Source organism: Hemitrygon akajei, chromosome 10 (genome assembly GCF_048418815.1).
Source record: "Hemitrygon akajei chromosome 10, sHemAka1.3, whole genome shotgun sequence".
Taxonomy (NCBI): Eukaryota; Metazoa; Chordata; class Chondrichthyes; order Myliobatiformes; family Dasyatidae; genus Hemitrygon; species Hemitrygon akajei.
The window spans coordinates 171,598,412-171,616,395 of NC_133133.1; the positions used below are offsets into that span (position 1 = coordinate 171,598,412).

Below are 17,984 nucleotides of genomic sequence, written 5' to 3' on the forward strand. Positions count from 1 at the left end.
TGAATCTGATCACTCCACTGTAGGAGAGAGCGTAAACACAAAACATTAAATTGAAAATTATATGAACTTCTGTTGTGTGGAGATTGGGGAAAGGAGCACAGAGAAAGACATTGGAACTCCTGGATCTACACAGAAGAGTATGTTTCAAGAGAGGAAAAAGAACCAACAACTTGGGAAAATAGATAAGGAAGTGGTACAATGTTTGATGGCTTTACACAGGTGGTGGGAGAAATGGTAGAAGATAATTTCTTGAACGTTGGTGAGATGGAAGAAAGGAAATGAATTAAATTGTATTCCAGAGGGACAGGAAAAAGAGGCAAAAGCAAAAGCTTAAGAAATACAATAGCTGTAGTTGAGAACCCTGCCAACTAAAATACGTGAGAATCTTCTGCCAAAATAGGCAGACAGATTAGATGCACCTGCTTGGAAGATAGCAATATTGGAAGAGATAGGAAGGAGGCTCTTTGAATAGTCCTAAAACAAAAAAATAATCAAAACCAAAATTTCCTGATGTCAGAAATCTGAAATAAAACTGGAAAATACTGTAGAAAAAGAAATAGGATTTTAAGACCCTTGTCTGAACTGGGAAAGAGATGAAGTCAAATTTAAGTTGCAGCTATAACAATGGACATGACTTGGGGAACATCTGTGATAGGTTAAGGATGAGGTTATGGAGTAATTGGTGACACAGGATAAAGTCAGCATGGTTTTTAAAGGGAAAATCTTGGGTGATAAACCGGTTAGAATTCTTTGAGGGGATTACATGTAGGATAGATAAAGCAGATGCAGATGATGTTGCATATTTGGACTTACAAAAGGCTTTTGACAAGGGGCCACATATGAAGCTGCTTACCAAATTAAAAGCCCACGGTATTACAGGAAAGTTACTGGCATGGTTAGAACATTGTCTGATCGGTAGGAGGCAGCAAGTGGGAATAAGAGGATCCTTTCCTGGCTGGCTGCCAGTTCCTAGTGGTGTTTCGCAGGGGTTGGTGTTTGGACCACTTCTTTTTATGCTGTATATCAATGATTTAGATGAGATATTAGATGGCTTTGTTGCCAAGTTTTCAGATGATACAAAGATTGGTGGAGGGCAGGTAGTGTTGAGGAAACAGGTAGATTGCAGAAGGACTTAGGCAGATTAGGAGAATGGGCAACAAAATGGCAAATGAAACACAAAATTGGAAAATACACGGTCATGCATTTTGGTAGTAGAAATAAATGTGCGGACAGTAGAGATGCCAGGCAGGATTGTTGAGTGCTCCTCTTGTGGGATGTGGGAAGGCAGTGCTGGAGCTGGAACTGGGTGAACGTGATCATTTAGGAGGCTGAAAGGATGATAGATAGAACATATCTATCATCTAAGGTAGATGATACTAAGATAGGTGGCGTCGTGGATAATGAAGTAGGTTTTCAAAGTTTGCAGAGAGATTTAGGCCAGTTAGAAGAGCGGGCTGAACGATGGCAGATGGAGTTTAATGCTGATAAGTGTGAGGTGCTACATTTTGGTAGGAATAATCCAAACAGGATATACATGGTAAAATGGTAGGGCATTGAAGAATGCAGTAGAACAGAGTGATTTAGGAATAATGGTGCATAGTTCCCTGAAGGTGGAATCTCATGTGGATAGGATGGTGAAGAAAGCTTTTGGTATGTTGGCCTTTATAAATCAGAGCATTGAGTATAGGAGTTGGGATGGCAGGACAGGCAGGTCTGGCAGCTCAATATTCCAGGGTTTTGTTGCTTTAGACGTGACAGAGTGGGAGGTATTTAAGGTAAAGGGGTGGCATTTCTAGTGAGGGAAAATGTCACAACAGTACTCCATCAGGCCAGACTGGAAAACTAGTGAGGTGTTATGGGTGGAACTGAGAAATAAGAAAGGTACAACCATGTGATTAGGGCTATATTACAGACCACCCAAAAGTCCTATGGATTTAGAGGAACAAATTTGTAAAGAACTCACAGACTGTTGCAAGAAGCATAAGGTTATAATAGTAGGTGATTTTAACTTTCCACATATTGACAAGGAATCTCACACTGCAAAAGGTCTAGTTAGGTTCAAGCTTGTCAAATGTGTTAAGGAAAGTATCCTTCATCAGTACATAGAAGTCTCAATGAAAGAGCATGTGATACTGGATCTGCTATTAGGAAAAGAGACAGGGCAGGTGACAGAAGTTTGTGTAGGGGAACACTTTGCATCCAGTGACCACAATGCCATTAGTTTTAAAGTAAACATCCAAAAAGATAGGTTTGGCCTGTGGGTTGAGATTCTAAATTGGAGACAGAACAATTTTGATGGTATCAGAAATGACCTGGCAAGTGCGGATTGGGACAGGATGTTTTCTGGCAAAGGTGCAGTTGGAAAGTGGGAGTCCTTCAAAAACAAAATTTTGAGAGTACAAACCTTGTATGTGCCTATCAGAATAAAAGGTAAAAATAACAAGAGTAGGGAATCTTGATTTTCAAAAGATACTGAGACCCTGGTTAAGAGAAAAAAAAAGGTCCATAGCAGGTATAGGCATGTAGGATCGAATGAGGTTATGTATACAATAAGCTTATTGCATACAAGAATTACAATGACAAGGCATTCCCTCAGACCCCACAAGAGTAAAGTGCAGAAATTACCAGGGCTTTAGTGATATTTAAAACATCTTTAGCGACAGGAGAAGTACCAGAAGATTGGAGGATAGCCAATGTTGTTCCGCTGTTTAAAAAAGGCTCTAAACAGAAATCAGGAAATTACAGGCCATTTAGTCTGACATCAGCTGTGGGAAAGTTATTGGAAGGTATTCAGGGAAGGGACTAGATATAAAAGTATTTGGACAGACATGTATGGATTAAGGATAGTCTGCATGGTTTCATGAATGGTAGGTCCTGATTAACCAATCATTTAGAACTTTTCAAGGAAACAGGATGTAAGCAAGGTAGTGCATGTTGTCTACATGGACTTTAGTGAGGTTGTTGACAAGATCCCGCACGGGAGGCTGGTCAAGAAGGCCCAGTCACTTGGCATTCAGGATTAGGATGAACTTGGATTAGACATTGGCTTTATGGAAGAAGCCAGAGAATGGTCGTAGATGGTTGCCTCTCTGACTGGAGGCCTGTGAGGACTAGTCGTGTGCCACAGAGATCAGTACTGGGAACTTTGTTTCTTGTCATCTATATCATGATTTGGATGATAATGTGATTAAATGAATCAGCAAATTTGTAGATGACATGAAAATTTGGGGTGTAGTGGACAGTAAGGAAGGTTTTCATGGCTTGCAGAGGGATCTGCATCAGCTGGAAAAATGGGCTGAACAAAGGGATCTGCGAATACAATTCCATAATACATTGAAGTAGCATCACAGGTAGATAAGATCATAAAGAAAGCATTTGGCCCATTGGCCTTCATACGTCAATGTATTGAGTATGTCAGATGGGATGTTATATTGAAGTTGAATAAGACATTGGTGAGGCCTAATTAGCAACATCATGTGCAGTTTTGGTCACCTACTTACAGGAAAGATGTAAATAACATTGAAAGAGTACAGAGAAAATTTCAAGGATGTTGTCTAATCTGGAGGACGCGAGTTATAAGGAAGGACTGAACAGGTTAAGACTGTTTTCTTTAGAACACAGAAGACTGAGAGGAGATTTGATAGAGATATACCAAATTATGAAGGGTATAGATAGTGTATACACAAGCAAGCTTTTTCCACTGAGGCTGGGCATTACTATAACCAGAGGTCATGGTTTAAGGGTAAAAGGTGAGAAGTTTAAGGAATTTTTTTCATTCAGAAGGTTGTGAGAGTGTGGAATGAGCTGCCAGCACAAGTGACGCATGCAAGCTTGAATTCAATGTTTAAAAGAAGTTTGATAGATACATGTATAGCAGGGATATGGAGGGCTATGGTCCAGGTGCAGGTCAATAGGAGTAGGCAGTTTAAATAGTTTCAGCATGGACTAGATGGGCTGAAAGACCTATTCCTGTGCTGTACTGTTCTATGTGTATAAAACTTTGGTGAAACCTCAGCAAGACTACTGCATGCAGTTTTGGTCACCACACTAGAGAAAAGATGTGCTAGCGCTGGAGATGTTGTGGGGGAGATTTGCCAGAATATTGCTTAGTGTGGAACAGTTCAGTTATGAGGAAGGAATAGAGGAACTAAGCCTGTTCTCCCAAACTGATGGAAGTAAGAGGACTGTGGCATAGAAAATGAATATAAATATGGTCAACAAGAAACGTTTTACCAAATCAGTTAGCAAAAACTGGGGAATGTAGATTTAGGGCAAGGGAAGAGATTTAGAGCTGATACAAAGAGAACCCCTTTCATTCAGAAAGTGACAAGCAGCTGGAATAAACTTCCTATGAAGTGATTCAAGCTCAGTTGCTGACAGCAGTTAAACGTATAGATAAATACCTGAATTGCTAAGATATGGAAAACAATGGGTCAAGTACTGGGAAATGGTATTAATATGGCAGGTCAGTGTGGATGTTGGGCCAAATGGCTCGTTTCACTGTCATACAATGCTTTAACGTTAATAAGTAGGAGGAAATATTTAAAAGAGAAAGTTCTGTGAAGCAAGACACTGAAATGGTTGACTCATAAAGAAGTTAGGTTTGTGACTCTTACACCTGCTCTAGACAATCATCACAAATTCCAGTCACACGTCATTTAATTCTTTGCATCATTCCAGCTGGCCTGCAGCTTCGTACATTGCCCAATATAGACTAAGTAAGCTCAACAGAACCTCATTAGACACATTACAGACAATAAGGCCTATTTCTGTTCCTATGTGTTATGGTCTTAATATTTTGCTGTTATTACCACAAATCACATACACCCCTCATTTTTTTCATTACATTCCACTTCCATCACATTTGCCGTGCACTTCTTGAACTCGATCAGACTTTTATTTTTTCTTTCCATTCCTCTTTCTATATCCCATGTTCTTTTTTTCTCAGTTCTCATGAACAGTTATTAATCTGAAATGTTTGCTGTTTCACATCTCACCTGAGACTGCACAATAAACTTTGAACTAGGATCTTGTATCTATGACATGTTAACTCAAATGCAAAGTTATACAGCGTGGAAACAGACCATTCAGCCCACCTGGTGCATGCCAACCACAGCATTCTCATGGCTAATCCCAGTTACCTGTATTCAGCCAAAGACCCTCCAAACCATTCTCTCTCTGTGTAGAAATTCACATCACTTATTATGTCACAATTGTATTTGCCTTGACCCCTTTCTCTGACAGCTCATTTCAGGCACTCACTATCATCTGTGTAAAGAAATTACCTCTCAGATCTCTCTTATATCTCCCTCACTCTGATCTCGTATCTGTGCCCTCTAGTTTTGGAACCTCCAACCCTGGAGAAAAGACTGTGACTAGCACCTTATCCATACTCCTCACGATTTTGTAAACTTCCATCAGATCAGCTGTCATTCTCCTACACTCTGAGGACCAAAGATCCAGCATGTCCAACCTATCCCTACAATTCAGGCCCTGAAAAGTCAACACAGCATCCTTGTTATCTCCTCTGCACCCTCTCTAGCTTGGCAATGTCTTTCCTATAAGAGAGTGACTTAAACTATATGTTTGCAAGTTATTAATGCTGAAGCCTTTAATATTACCCTCAGGGAACTTGCATGTGGAATCCACCTGGAAATCTGACTCACGTGACTCCGACTTTAGATACAGTTGTAGTTTAGGTACAAGTAATTAGCTAAAAAAACGGTTGGAGGAACTCAGCAGGGCTGGCCTCATCTGTGGAGGCAGAGAAATGGTTGAGGGTTGCATGACCCAGAGTTCCTCCAACAGTTTGTGTTTTGAACCAGATTGCAGCATCTGCAGTCTCTTGTGGCTTCACAACTAACGAGTTAATTTTATTAAAGCATCACTTAATTGTAGACTAACCTCCTTCACTGTAAAGGTTTCATTCTGCGCACCTGCAAACCGCAGCAATTTAAGCAAAAGCGGCTTGGGCTTCACCTACAACGTTTTTAAGGAAGAAGAAAGAAGACAACATGTACTTAGTAAGTAAGCAACTAAAAAAAAGTTGAAACATTTTTCGAGGATTTTTAACGGTATCTACAAAATCAAAAGAAAATACCTGACTTTCGTGCTCTGAAGACAGCATTTGATCTTGCGAAGTGCCGAGGCAGAACGTAGAGCTGCTTGTCGCCATTTCTTCAAAAGTGCTCCTAAACCAACAATTGTCCTACATACTTCTTCAAAAGCAAATAAATTCACGTAGCTGCAAATACATTAAACCTTAAACACGGCAACGCGTTATCCGAGATACACCGTTTAAAACCCTCTCGGCTTGCCATTTAAACTCGAAGATGTGGGAGGAGACACGGAGTCTCACCGGGCTGTGCAAACATGCCCGAGCAAAGACAGTGTTTGTTCCTGCTGACTCACCGGGCTCTGCCCGGACATGCCCGAACATAATAGCAAAAGGCTCCACAAACAAAATACGCGCACGAGAGACGGGGAGAAGGCAACGGGGGTGGAGGAGGGGACAACGGTGCAAAATGGGGCTGAAGGTAGGGGAGGGGGAACTGGGAACGGGAGAGAGAAACAGGGAGGGGGAGGGGAGGGGGCGAGGAGGGAGTGTAAGATACGGGTGAGAGGAGATTCATAATTCACAAGAATAAACCATTCCATGCCTTTAAATCTTTTACATACACGGCCGATGCATTCCAGGCCGTCATAACACTGCTGCTACTCATGTGGCACTCTGGGGTTTCCTCCACGCACCCGACCCACCCTCTCCACACACGAACACTCACTGTAGTCCTTCCCAACCAAGCCTTTGTGATGGCTACACCAAGCTTCAGTGCGTTTCCTCAGTAAGTACTCCTGCAGCCTGCAATATGCCAGTCGGCAGCATTCCTCCACATACATCTTGACATGGTGGCAGACCAACAAGTTTTGGGATGACTGAAAAGCATCTTTCACCGAGTTGATCATCTGCCAGCAGCACCTGATATTTGTCTGTGTGTCTCTCTCTTGGAAACAGCCTGCAGATCAGAGGGTTCTCTATCATGCAGTTGCTTGGGATGAAAAATAACACAGCCCCTTTCATCTTACTCTAAACCTTCTTTGCAAACCCACAGTTTACAAAGAGGCAAGTTACCGCCTCTTCCCCACTACAGTCATCCTGTGGACAGTGGTTGAGATGATGCTCTGGGTTTGCAGGAAGGCCACTCTCACCGCCAAGCAGGAGAAGTCTTGGTGCCTGTTGGTGAGGCCTGATGATAAAGTATTCTGCCAGATGGTCCGGTCAGTCTGCTTGGGGACTCACCCTACGGTGTCTATTGACTCTTCCTGCAGTGTTTGCAGGATGCTCTGTGTTGACCACTGCCTGATGGCATTGAGCTCAAAGGTGTTTGTCTGGAGTTATGGGAATGGGAAATGGGAGCATATGTAGGGTGAAGTTTGAGAGGAGGTGAGATGGAATCCTACTCTTCTTTTCTCCTCTTACCTTAAACTTATAACCTCTCCTTCACATCTCACCAACACTACTTTCCTACAGCACCTCTACTTTCTTAGAAGTTTGCGAAGATTAAACATGTAATCTAAAACTCTGACAAACTTCCATAGATGTGTGGTGGAGAGTATATTGACTGGCTGTATCACAGCCGGGTATGGATACACCAATGCCTTTGAATGGAAAATCCTACAAAATGTAGTCACACAGTACATCATGGTTAAAGCAGAATCCATCATCAGGGACCCCACCCACCCAGAACATGTTCTCTTCTCACTGCCGTCATCAGGGAAAAGTTACAGGAGTCTCAGCACTCACACCACCAGGTTCAGGAACAGTTATTACCCCTCAACCATCAGGCTCTTTGAACCAAAGGGGATAACTTAACTCAACTTCATTTGCCCCATCACTGAACTGTTTCCACAACCTATGGACTCACTGTCAATGACTCGTCTCATGCTTTCAATATTTATTGCTTGCTTATTTATTTTTATTCTGCTTTTATTTTTGCATTTGCTGTAAATGCCCACAAGAAAATGAATCTCAGGGTTGTAAATGATGGCATATATGCACTTTAATAAACTTGCTCTGAAATCTGTGAAAAATACCCATGGCTATATCCTACTTGATTTTTATACACATCTCTATAACCTCCGTCTCCTATGCACATAGGAATAAAGTCCCAGCCTCTCCAATCTTTTCCCATAACTCAGTCCCTGAAGTCTTGGCCACTTCTTTGTAAATTTTTCTACATCTTTACTGTTTAATAGCATTTTTCCTGTAGCAGGATGATCAAAATGAACACAAAACCCTATGCTGATACATACAAAATGCTGGAGGAACTTGGCAAATCCTGCAGCATCTACAAAAATGAATAAACAGTTGATGTTTTGGGCTGAGACCCTTCATCAGGTCATGTATGGCCTCATCATCATCCAGATCAAGATCCCCTAACTTATACACTCAAATTGCTCTTTGTAAATTGCCCCACGATCTGGGTAGGATTCATTTGGGGGATTGCTGGGTGGGATGGCACGAAGGACCTATTCTGCCTGTGACTCAATAAATAAATAAATAATAAATGATACTGACTTATGAAGGCCTTCTTCCTTATCCTGTCTACCTGTGACTCCACTTTCTGTGAACCATGTACTTGTAGTAGAATCAGATTAATATCACCGGTATAAGTTGTGAAATCTGTTGTCTTTGCAGCAGCAGTACAATGCTATGAATAATAATTGAGGGGAAAAAAACTTAACAGAGCTAACTTTTTCAGGTCAATGACCCTTTGTCAGCACCGGGAAGGAGAGAAATATTGAATTCTAGAACTTCAGACGAATCGCTTTCTCTCTGCAACATGTCCAGCCTGAGCTGTCAGGCAAATATATCTTCCCTGTTCTACATCTTGCTACTCCTAAATTCTTTTGTTTGTGTTCTCTCTCTCTCTCTCTCTCTAATTGGTCCCATTGACTCACTGGCAGATAACCTTGTATACAGGTTATACCCATGGCTTTTGCTCTATCGGACTTCAGCTTTGCAACCTCATTCTCTTTCTTTAGGAGTAGACAATGGACCTTCAACTTGAATTTTCTTTTCCTGGAGGTAAGCCCCGAGCTGCTTGTTCAACATTTCCAGTTGTTTCTGTCTATATTTCCTAGACTGCAACAGCAAGATATGGAGAACTGCCCCTTAATGTCTACATTTATCGTTTCATCCTATTGTAGAAATTTCAGGTGTTCAATCCACTGCCCTCCCTCACCTGTTCTACTACACAATGAGTTTTCTGTTTTAAAGTGATGATGAAAGGTCCTCTATCTGAAACAGCAGTCTCAGTTTGTCCAACGCCTTTTGTTATGCAGAGTCCGTACTGGAGTCTTAGAAAAAATGAAGGAATTATCTCATATAAATGTATATAGTTCTTACAGGGCTTGGCTCATTCCACTAGCTAGGTTATTGAGAGCCTTCAGAAACAATGAGAATTGTCTTCATTCCAAGGGAGAATCCCTTCAAATTTCAATGCCCCAGAAAAGCTCAGTGTTATAAAACTAGAGGATATATATTTTAATTGGAGAAGAAAAGCTACATGACCAATGCGGAGATGTTGCATAAAAACATTTTAATTTAATGACAGGATGTCAGTTATTATTACATAATGCAATGTGCTGTTGCTGCAAAACATCAAATTTCACAATATTAAACCTGATTCTGAATTCTAGCAGTGACAGCTTACGCCTGAACCGGGAACGAATGGAGGGGGCCTTCAGCGGTTTCTGTAACATGTGGTGCGCTTCCTTTCCTCCTTACACCACAAGTTATAACTCTCAGCGTGCTTCAGCAATTATACCGATGGTATCACTCACGCAGAGCTCCCGTTTTAGTCTCACCTCTGGCCCCGATCACGAATTCAATTCCAGCCCATCTAGGCGCGGATCTAATCGATTTCGTTCGGACTGGAAGCCAAGCTCAATGCACGGGAGTCGCTTCGTCTCCGGCGCTTACCTTCTCCTCGGCTTTGTTAAAAAGACTTGACAGCTTTCTGCAGCGAAAGCTTGTCCTAGTCGGGAAGAACTGGGCTGTAAACTGAAGGAGGCAGATTAGGCCCGGTTACCATGGAAACCGTGACCCTCCGGCAGTTGAATCAGCCGGATTCCATTTCCCGAATCTGCTCGCGAAATTCTAAACCGACTTTCCGTTGAAGCGCGCGAGCGCCTCGCTGAACTCTCGCGAGAACTGTTCCTCATTCGGTGGCTGCCAGGAGGGTGACATAGGGATCGATTCCCGGCAGCTGAGGCGTGATGCCTCCCACAGTTGCATGGTAAACTCACACTTCCCTGTAAGTAATGGACTTCCAACGTGTTGCTGTACGTTTTCCCTTTTAGCATGAACGAAGGGATTGAGAAACCCTGCTGCATTCCTCAATCACTAGCGGTGGTCTTACCGATAGGAAATGCGGGACATTTAACGCCTGTCTCTTTCCATCTTCTGTCCTCCGCCCTGCATTTCAGCATTTTTCAGCTGAAAGAGCAGTTATAGTTATACTGATTCAGACCTTTCAGCCCATCATCAAGTAATTTAACGTTCAAAGTAAATTTTATTATCAAAGTACATATATCACCATCTACAACCGTGCGTTTCATTTCCTTGTGAGCATACTCAACAAATCTATAGAATAGTAACAATGAACGGACTGCCAACCTAGGGCTTTCAACCAGACTTCAGAAATCAACAAACTACAAATACAAAAAAAAATAAATGCTGAGAACATGAGATGGAGAGTCATTGAATGTGAGTGAATTGATTGTGGGAACATTTCAATGATGAGTGAGTGAAGTTATCCCCTTTGTTCAAGAGCCTTTGTTAGTGATCCCATTTACTAACACCTGGCTAAATGCCTGGCTAAGCAGACATTTATCAAAATACTTAAATGCTGTGAGGCATTGCTCCAATGAATCACAACACAAATTTATAGATAGATCATTTATTGATATCAAAGGAAGTTGCAGTGTCGCAATAATATAACAAGTGCACAGATACACAAATATTAGAAGAGAAGTAAAGAATAAAAAAAAAGTTGCCTCAACCAGTCTAACAGGAGGGGTCGTCACTTCCCCGGCTACAGGTTGACTCATTATAGAGCCTAATGGCCAAGGGTAAGAATGACATCAGTGCTTTCTGGAGCAGTGCAGTTATCTTAGTCTATTACTAAAAGTGCTCCTCTGTTCAGCCAAGGTGGCATGCAGAGGGTGCAAAACACTGCCCAGAATTGCTAGGATTTTCCGTAGGGTCCTTTGTTCTACCATGGCCTCCAGTATGTCCAGTTTGATTCCTATAACAGAGCCAGCCTTTCTAATCAGTTTATTGAGCCTATTGGCATTACCAATGTTGAAGCCATTGCCCCCACTACACCAGCGCATAAATGATTGTACTGGCGACAACAGACTGGTAGAACATGTGAAGGAGAGGCCTGCACACTCCAAAGGACCTCAGTCTTCTCAGGAAGTAGAGGTTACTCTGGCCCTTCTTGTACACAGCCTCTGTGTTGGTGCTGCACTCAAGTCTGTTATCCAAGTGCAGCTCCAGGTACTTGTAGGTCCTCACCACATTCATATCCTCACCATCAACAGTAAAAGGGAGCAGTGCAAGCTTAGTCTCCATCACCATCTCCTTTGTCTTACTAACGTTGAGTCGCAGATGATTCAGCACCATTTGACAAAGTCCTTCACCAGGGCCCTGTATTCATCCTCCCATCGTACACATAACTATTTCTGAGTCATCAGAGAATTTCTGCAGATGTCATGACTCAGTGTTGTATATCTCTATAACAGTATCCTAACTAGGCACATGACACCTTCCTGGCAAAAGTACTTAATTCAGTTCTTGAATTAATGATTCTGATATTTCCATTTATGTATGTCAGTTGGGAATGGAATAAAATATAATTAATGATCCAGCATTAGGACTGATTGGATGGCACACTATTCCTAAATTTTACTAATTGATTCTTGCTATAATTCAGAGGAAAAAATGAACATTGGCAAAAAAGTTATTCATATTGCTTATAAAAAGTTATAAAAATTAGATAAAGCTGTAATATACAGAATAATTGTCCAACAATGCAGCACAATACATGTCCTTTGGCCAACAACATTTTAACCTACTGAAGATAATTTGAACCTATCCCTCCTACACAGCTGTCCACTTTTCTAACGTACAAGTGTTTTTTAAATGTTCCTACTGTGTCTGCCTCTACTACCGCCTCTGGCAAGGCTTTCCACGCATCTACCACTCTGTGTAAAGAACTTACCTCTAACATCCATCCTACATTTTCCTTCAATCACATTAAAATTATGCCACTTTGTATTAGCTATTTCTGCCCTGGGGAAAAAAGTCTCTTGGCTATCCTCTTGATCCATGCCTCTTGTGATCTTGCACACCTCTATGAAGTCACCTCTCAATATCCTTCGCTCCAAAGAGAAAAGCGCTAGTTTAGCTCAGAAGACATGCCCTCTAATCCAGGCAGCACCCTAGTAAATCTCAGCATTCTCTCTAAAGCTTCTACATCTTTCCTAGAACTAGAACTAGAACCGAACACAATATTCCAAGTGTGGTCAAACCAGGACTTTATGGAGCTGCAAGATTACGTCACAGCTCTTGAACTCAATCCCCCGACTAATGAAGACTAACACACAATACACCTTCTTAACAATCCTATCAACTTGTGCGGCAAATTTGAAGGATCCATAATGCTAAGAATGCTGTCATTAATCCTGTATTCTGCTTTCAAACTCAAGCTTCCAAAGTGAATCATTTCACACTTCCCTGGGTTGAACTCCCATCTACCATTTCTTAGCAAAGTGTTGCATCCATCCATGTCCTGCTGCAGCCTACAATAACCCTTCATATAGCCCTTAACACCACCAACCTTTGTGTCATATGCAATCTTACCCATCTTTCCACTTCCTCATCAAAGGCATTTATAAAAATCACGAAGAGCAGGGGTCCAAGAACAGATTCCTATGGAACACCACTGGTCACTAATCTCCAAGCAGTAAATGCTCTCTCTTCTACCACCCTCTGTCTTCTATGCTCAAGCCATTTCTGTCTCCACATAGCCAGCTTTCCCTGGATCCCATGCCTCTTGACTTTCTGAATTAGCCTGCCATCATTTTAGAAAAGTTATTTTAGGATAGATTTATGGACACATCTCCAATCAGTCTTTGTATACATTCATAGTAGGACGTTTTGAGGCAATTGTAAAATAAGATGTGGATATATAGGTGTAACATTTTGATCCATAATCCTTAATGAATTGCATCTTGGGATATTTAATGATTAAAGTTATTGTTATAATAATAAGAACGTTTATGGGAAATATTTGAGTATACTTTTTATATTGTAATTCAGTATACTAATAATTCTTTGTGTCCAAACCACTAATATGAGACTTTTGAAACACACCATGATAGCACTAAATGTGTATATATTCAATAAAAAGATTGTTTACTGGAAAGGAAAAACAGATGCTGTGCTGACTATAATATATGGATAGCTTTCAGACTTTAAAAAAACTTCAGGATAAATTTACATCCAAATCAAAGATTCTCAGTTAGCTAAAGTAAATTGATAAATTGGTTTATTATTGTCACATGCTGAGCTATAGTGAAAAAATGTCTTGCACACAGATCAATCCATTACAAGAATGCGTTGATGTAGTTCATGTAATCCAATAACAGAGTGCAGAATGAAGTGTTACAGTACAGAAAAAGTGCAAGGTCACATCAAGGTTATAGGAAGAATATGGAAGCTATGGGTAACCTTAGGTAATTTCTAAAGTAAGTACATGTTCGGCACAGCATTGTGGATCGAAGGGCCTGTATTGTGCTGTAGGTTTTCTATGTTTCTGTTTTTCTATGTTTCGAGAGGGTACAGAGGAGATTTACCATGATACTGCCATATCGTATGAAGGAAAGCTATGTGAGCCTTCAAAGGGTTTCCCCTTCAAAGTTCAAAGTAAATTTATTATCAAAGTATCTATTTGTCACCATGTACTACCCTGAAATTTGCTTTCTTGCAGCCATTCACAGTAAGACAAAGAAATGCAATAGAATCAATGAAAACTACACACAAAGACTGAGAAACAACCAATGTGCAAAAGAAGACAAATTGTAAATACAACAGATAAATAAATATTACTGAGAACATGAGTTGCAGAGTCCTTGAAAGTGTGTCCATAGGTTGTGGAATCAGTTCAGTGTTGAGGTGGGTGAAGTTATCCACACTGGTTCAAAAGTCTGATGGATCGAAGATAATAATTATTCCTGAATCTGGTGGTGTACATCCTAAGGCTCCTGACCCTTCTTCCCGATGGTAGCAGCAAGAAGAGAGCTGGGCCTGGATGGTGGGGGTCCTTGAATGTTGATGCTGCTTTCTTGTAGATGTGTCTTCTGTGATGGATGGAGTGATCAGGAGGATGAGAGACAACTTGATAGATGACGAGTGGCATAATTAGAATCGACAACCAGCACCTCTTTCCCAGGTCACAGTGGTCAATACTAGAGGACATTTGTTTAAGTTGATTGAAGGAAAGTTTGGAGAAGTTGTTAGAGGTAAGTTTTTTTAATTTTATTAGTTTTTTATGCATTTTCTACATTGCTACAGATAAAAAAAAATGAAAAATCAAATCAAAATGAAGAAAATTAATACAGTGCAAAAATAAACATACAATAATAATATAATACAAAAAAGATAATTGAGAAAGCACCTGAATTGAAGACATATAAAATTGGTACCCTCCCCAAGCCCCAAAACAAAAAAAAACTCCAGACCAACCACAACACAATATAGAGAATATAAATCAGGACATTCAAACCCCCAAAACTGTAAATACACTTAAAAACAGAAGATAATAATGCCTACTACCAAAAAAAAGAGCTGAAAGCAAGGGACCGAAAAAAAAACCCTTAATTAAGAGGAAGGTTATGAAAGTACTCAATAAAAGGTCCCCAGACCTTATGGAACTTTATATCCGAATTAAGAATTGAATAATGAATTTTTTCAAGGTCTAAGCAGGACATAATATCATTAAGCCATTGAGCATGCGTGGGCGGGGCAACATCTCTCCATCTAAGGAGGATTAAACGTCTAGCCAGAAGAGAAGCAAAAGATAATATTCGACACTTAGTCGAACTCAAACGTAAATCTGTCTCACCCAAAAAACCAAACAAAGCAATTAAAGGGTTAGGTTCTAAGTGGTGATTCAGAATATAAGATAAAGTTATGAAGACATCTTTCCAAAATTTCTCCAAGCTAGGACAGAACCAGTACATATGAATAAGAGAGGCCTCGCCCCTTTTGCATTTATCACAAAGAGGACTAATATTAGGGTAAAATCGAGATAATTTAGATTTAGACATATGGGCTCTATGAACAATCTTAAACTGTAAAAGGCAATGGCGAGCACAAAGAGAGGTTGAATTAACCGATTTGAGAATCGGGTCCCAAGTCTCATCAGATAAAGAAATATTTAAATCATGCTCCCAAGCCATTCTAATTTTATCCACAGGGGCACGCCGTAAGAATGCTAATTTATCACGAATAAATGATATTAAACCTTTACCCAGTGGATTAATAGAAAGAAAGAAATCCATAACATTTTTCTCAGGCATTTCAGGGAAGTTAGGAATTAAAGGATTAATAAAGTGTCTAATTTGGAGATATCTAAAAAAAATGAGCATTAGGCAGATTGAACTTAACAGAGAGCTGTTGAAAAGATGCGAAGCGATTATCAATAAAAAGATCTTCAAAATGTCCAATGCCCTTCCTATACCAATCATGAAATGTTGAATCATACATAGTAGGTAAAAAAAGGTGATTATGTAAGATAGGACTGGAAAAGGAAAAACCATAGAAACCATAAAATTTCCTAAACTGAGCCCATATTCGCAAAGTGTGTCTAACAAGAGGATTAACAATTAATCTGGACAAACTACTAGGGAGTATAGAGCCAAGAAGTGCAGAAATAGATAAGTCTTTAGTGGAACTCAACTCCATTGCCACCCAATTAGGGCACTCGGGTTGGCCATGGAAAAAAGACCAAAAGGTAGCACAATGTATATTGGCTGCCCAATAATATAAACGAAAGTTAGGTAAGGCTATGCCACCCTCTTTTTTAGATTTTTGGAGATAAACTTTATTAATTCTAGAACGCTTATTCCTCCACAAATATGACAAAATAATAGAGTCTAAGGAATCAAAAAAAATTTAGGAATAAAAATTGGGATTGAGTAAGTTTTTTTATACAGAGAGTGATGGGTGCTAACTGCTAACCTTTTGAGATTCTGGCATCTTTCTTGAGACTTGTCTCATTGTATTATATTGTATTGGTGCCAAACATCAATCTCTTCAGATCAGAGGAATAATGCATTAAACTCTCTTCAAGGTTGTGGTTGTTATCAAAATCAACCTTGAATGAATAGCCAACCTGAGCAAAACCATTTGCCTCTTCAATTTTTAAAACAGCAGCCTTGTCTTAGATAAAACATCTGAGGGTATCAATTAAATTGCAATGCTTCTATCTAACCCATATAAGCTATTAGCTTTAAAATTCAAAAAATTCCATTACTGTAAGTTGAATCTATAGTTAATATATAAATATATATATTGACGTATAAAGACGTATTTACTATTTATCCTTAATAGAAAAAGTTAATAATTTATAATACACAAAGAGGCCATACAGCCCGTCGCATTCACGCTGACAGAAAAAGTAGTAGGAAAATACAATTGATTTCATAATGTTCTCTCTCAGTGACTCCCTAGGTTATGGTATCAGTAAGTACTCATTCTAGGTATAGAAACATAGAAAATAGATTCCAGAGTAGGCCATTCGGCCCTTCGAGCCTGCACCGCCATTCAGTATGAAAATGGCTGATCATCCAGCTCAGAACCCTGTACCTGCTTTCTCTCCATACCCCCGATCCCTTTAGCCACAAGGGTCATATCTAACTTCCTCTTAAATATAGCCAATGAACCGGCCTCAACTGTTTCCTGTGGCAGAGAATTCCACAGATTCACCACTCTCTGTGTGAAGAAGTCTTTTCCTCATCTCGGTCCTAAAAGGCTTCCCCTTTATCCTTAAACCGTGACCCCTCGTTCTGGACTTCCCCAACATCATACCTGTTTTTTTTTTCTTTTGGTTTTAAAGAGAATAACTCCATTTTAGCCAGTCTTAGTGCAATTTAGTGGCATCCATCATTAAGGACCCCCATCACCCAGGACAAGTCCTCTTCTCATTGTTACCATCAGGGAGGAAGTACAGGAAGATGCCACAGACTCATCGATTCAGGAACAGCTTTTTCCCCTCTGCCAACTGAGTTTGAAATGCACATTGAACCCATGAACACTACTTCACTACCTTATTTTTATTTTTATTTTTGCACTTATTTAATTAACTATTTAATATAAACGTACAAGTACTTTTTAAAAATGTATTCATTCCGGGAGCTGGGTGTTGCCAGCCAAGCCAACATTTATCGTCCATTCCTAGTCGCCCTTGAGAAGGTGGTGATGAGCTGATTTCTTGAACTGCTGCAGTCCCTGAAATGTAGGTACTCCCATGGTGCTGATAGAGAGGGAATTACATGGTTTTGACCGAGCGACAATGAAGGAATGTGGATATGTTTCCAAGTCAGGATGATGAGTGACTTGGAGGGAGTTTTCCAAGTGGTGGTGTTCCCAGGTATTTGCTGTTCTCCTCCTACTAAATAGTAGTGGTTGTTGGTCTGGAAGGTGCTGCATTAGGAACTTTAGTGTGTTGTTCCTGTGCATCTTGTAGATAGTACACACTGCTGCAACTGTTCATCGATGGTGGAGGGATTGGATGCTTGTTGAAGGGGTACCAATCAAGTGGGCTGCCTTGTACTGGATGGTGTCAGGCTTCCTGAGTGTTGCTGAAGCTACACTCTTCCAGGCGAGTGGTGAGTATTACATGAGACTCCTGACC

General features: G+C 40.4%; 2 protein-coding genes across 7 annotated transcripts in view; one reads left to right on the top strand and one right to left on the bottom strand.

Moving 5' to 3' along the window:
* mdm2 (MDM2 proto-oncogene) overlaps positions 1-10,141 on the bottom strand; it is a 47,001-nt gene extending 36,860 nt beyond the window's left edge. The window contains exons 1-3 of one of the 6 annotated variants that reach the window (XM_073059715.1): positions 9,983-10,141; positions 6,101-6,191; positions 5,905-5,979 (exon numbers count right to left, since the gene is read on the bottom strand). In XM_073059715.1, coding sequence (XP_072915816.1) covers positions 5,905-5,979; positions 6,101-6,175 — 150 coding nt within the window. In that variant the 5' untranslated portion in view covers positions 6,176-6,191; positions 9,983-10,141. Of the gene's footprint in view, positions 1-5,904; positions 5,980-6,100; positions 6,245-9,867 lie in introns of all 6 variants that reach the window. The other 5 variants (XM_073059713.1, XM_073059710.1, XM_073059709.1 and 2 more) reach the window with 5 other exon arrangements.
* A 72-nt stretch (positions 10,142-10,213) lies between these two features.
* Positions 10,214-17,984, top strand: part of tmem117 (transmembrane protein 117) — a 411,893-nt gene continuing 404,122 nt past the window's right edge. The window contains exons 1-2 of the mRNA XM_073059705.1: positions 10,214-10,316; positions 14,419-14,589. The gene's annotated coding sequence lies outside the window, so the exon portion shown is untranslated. The remainder of the gene's footprint in view (positions 10,317-14,418; positions 14,590-17,984) is intronic.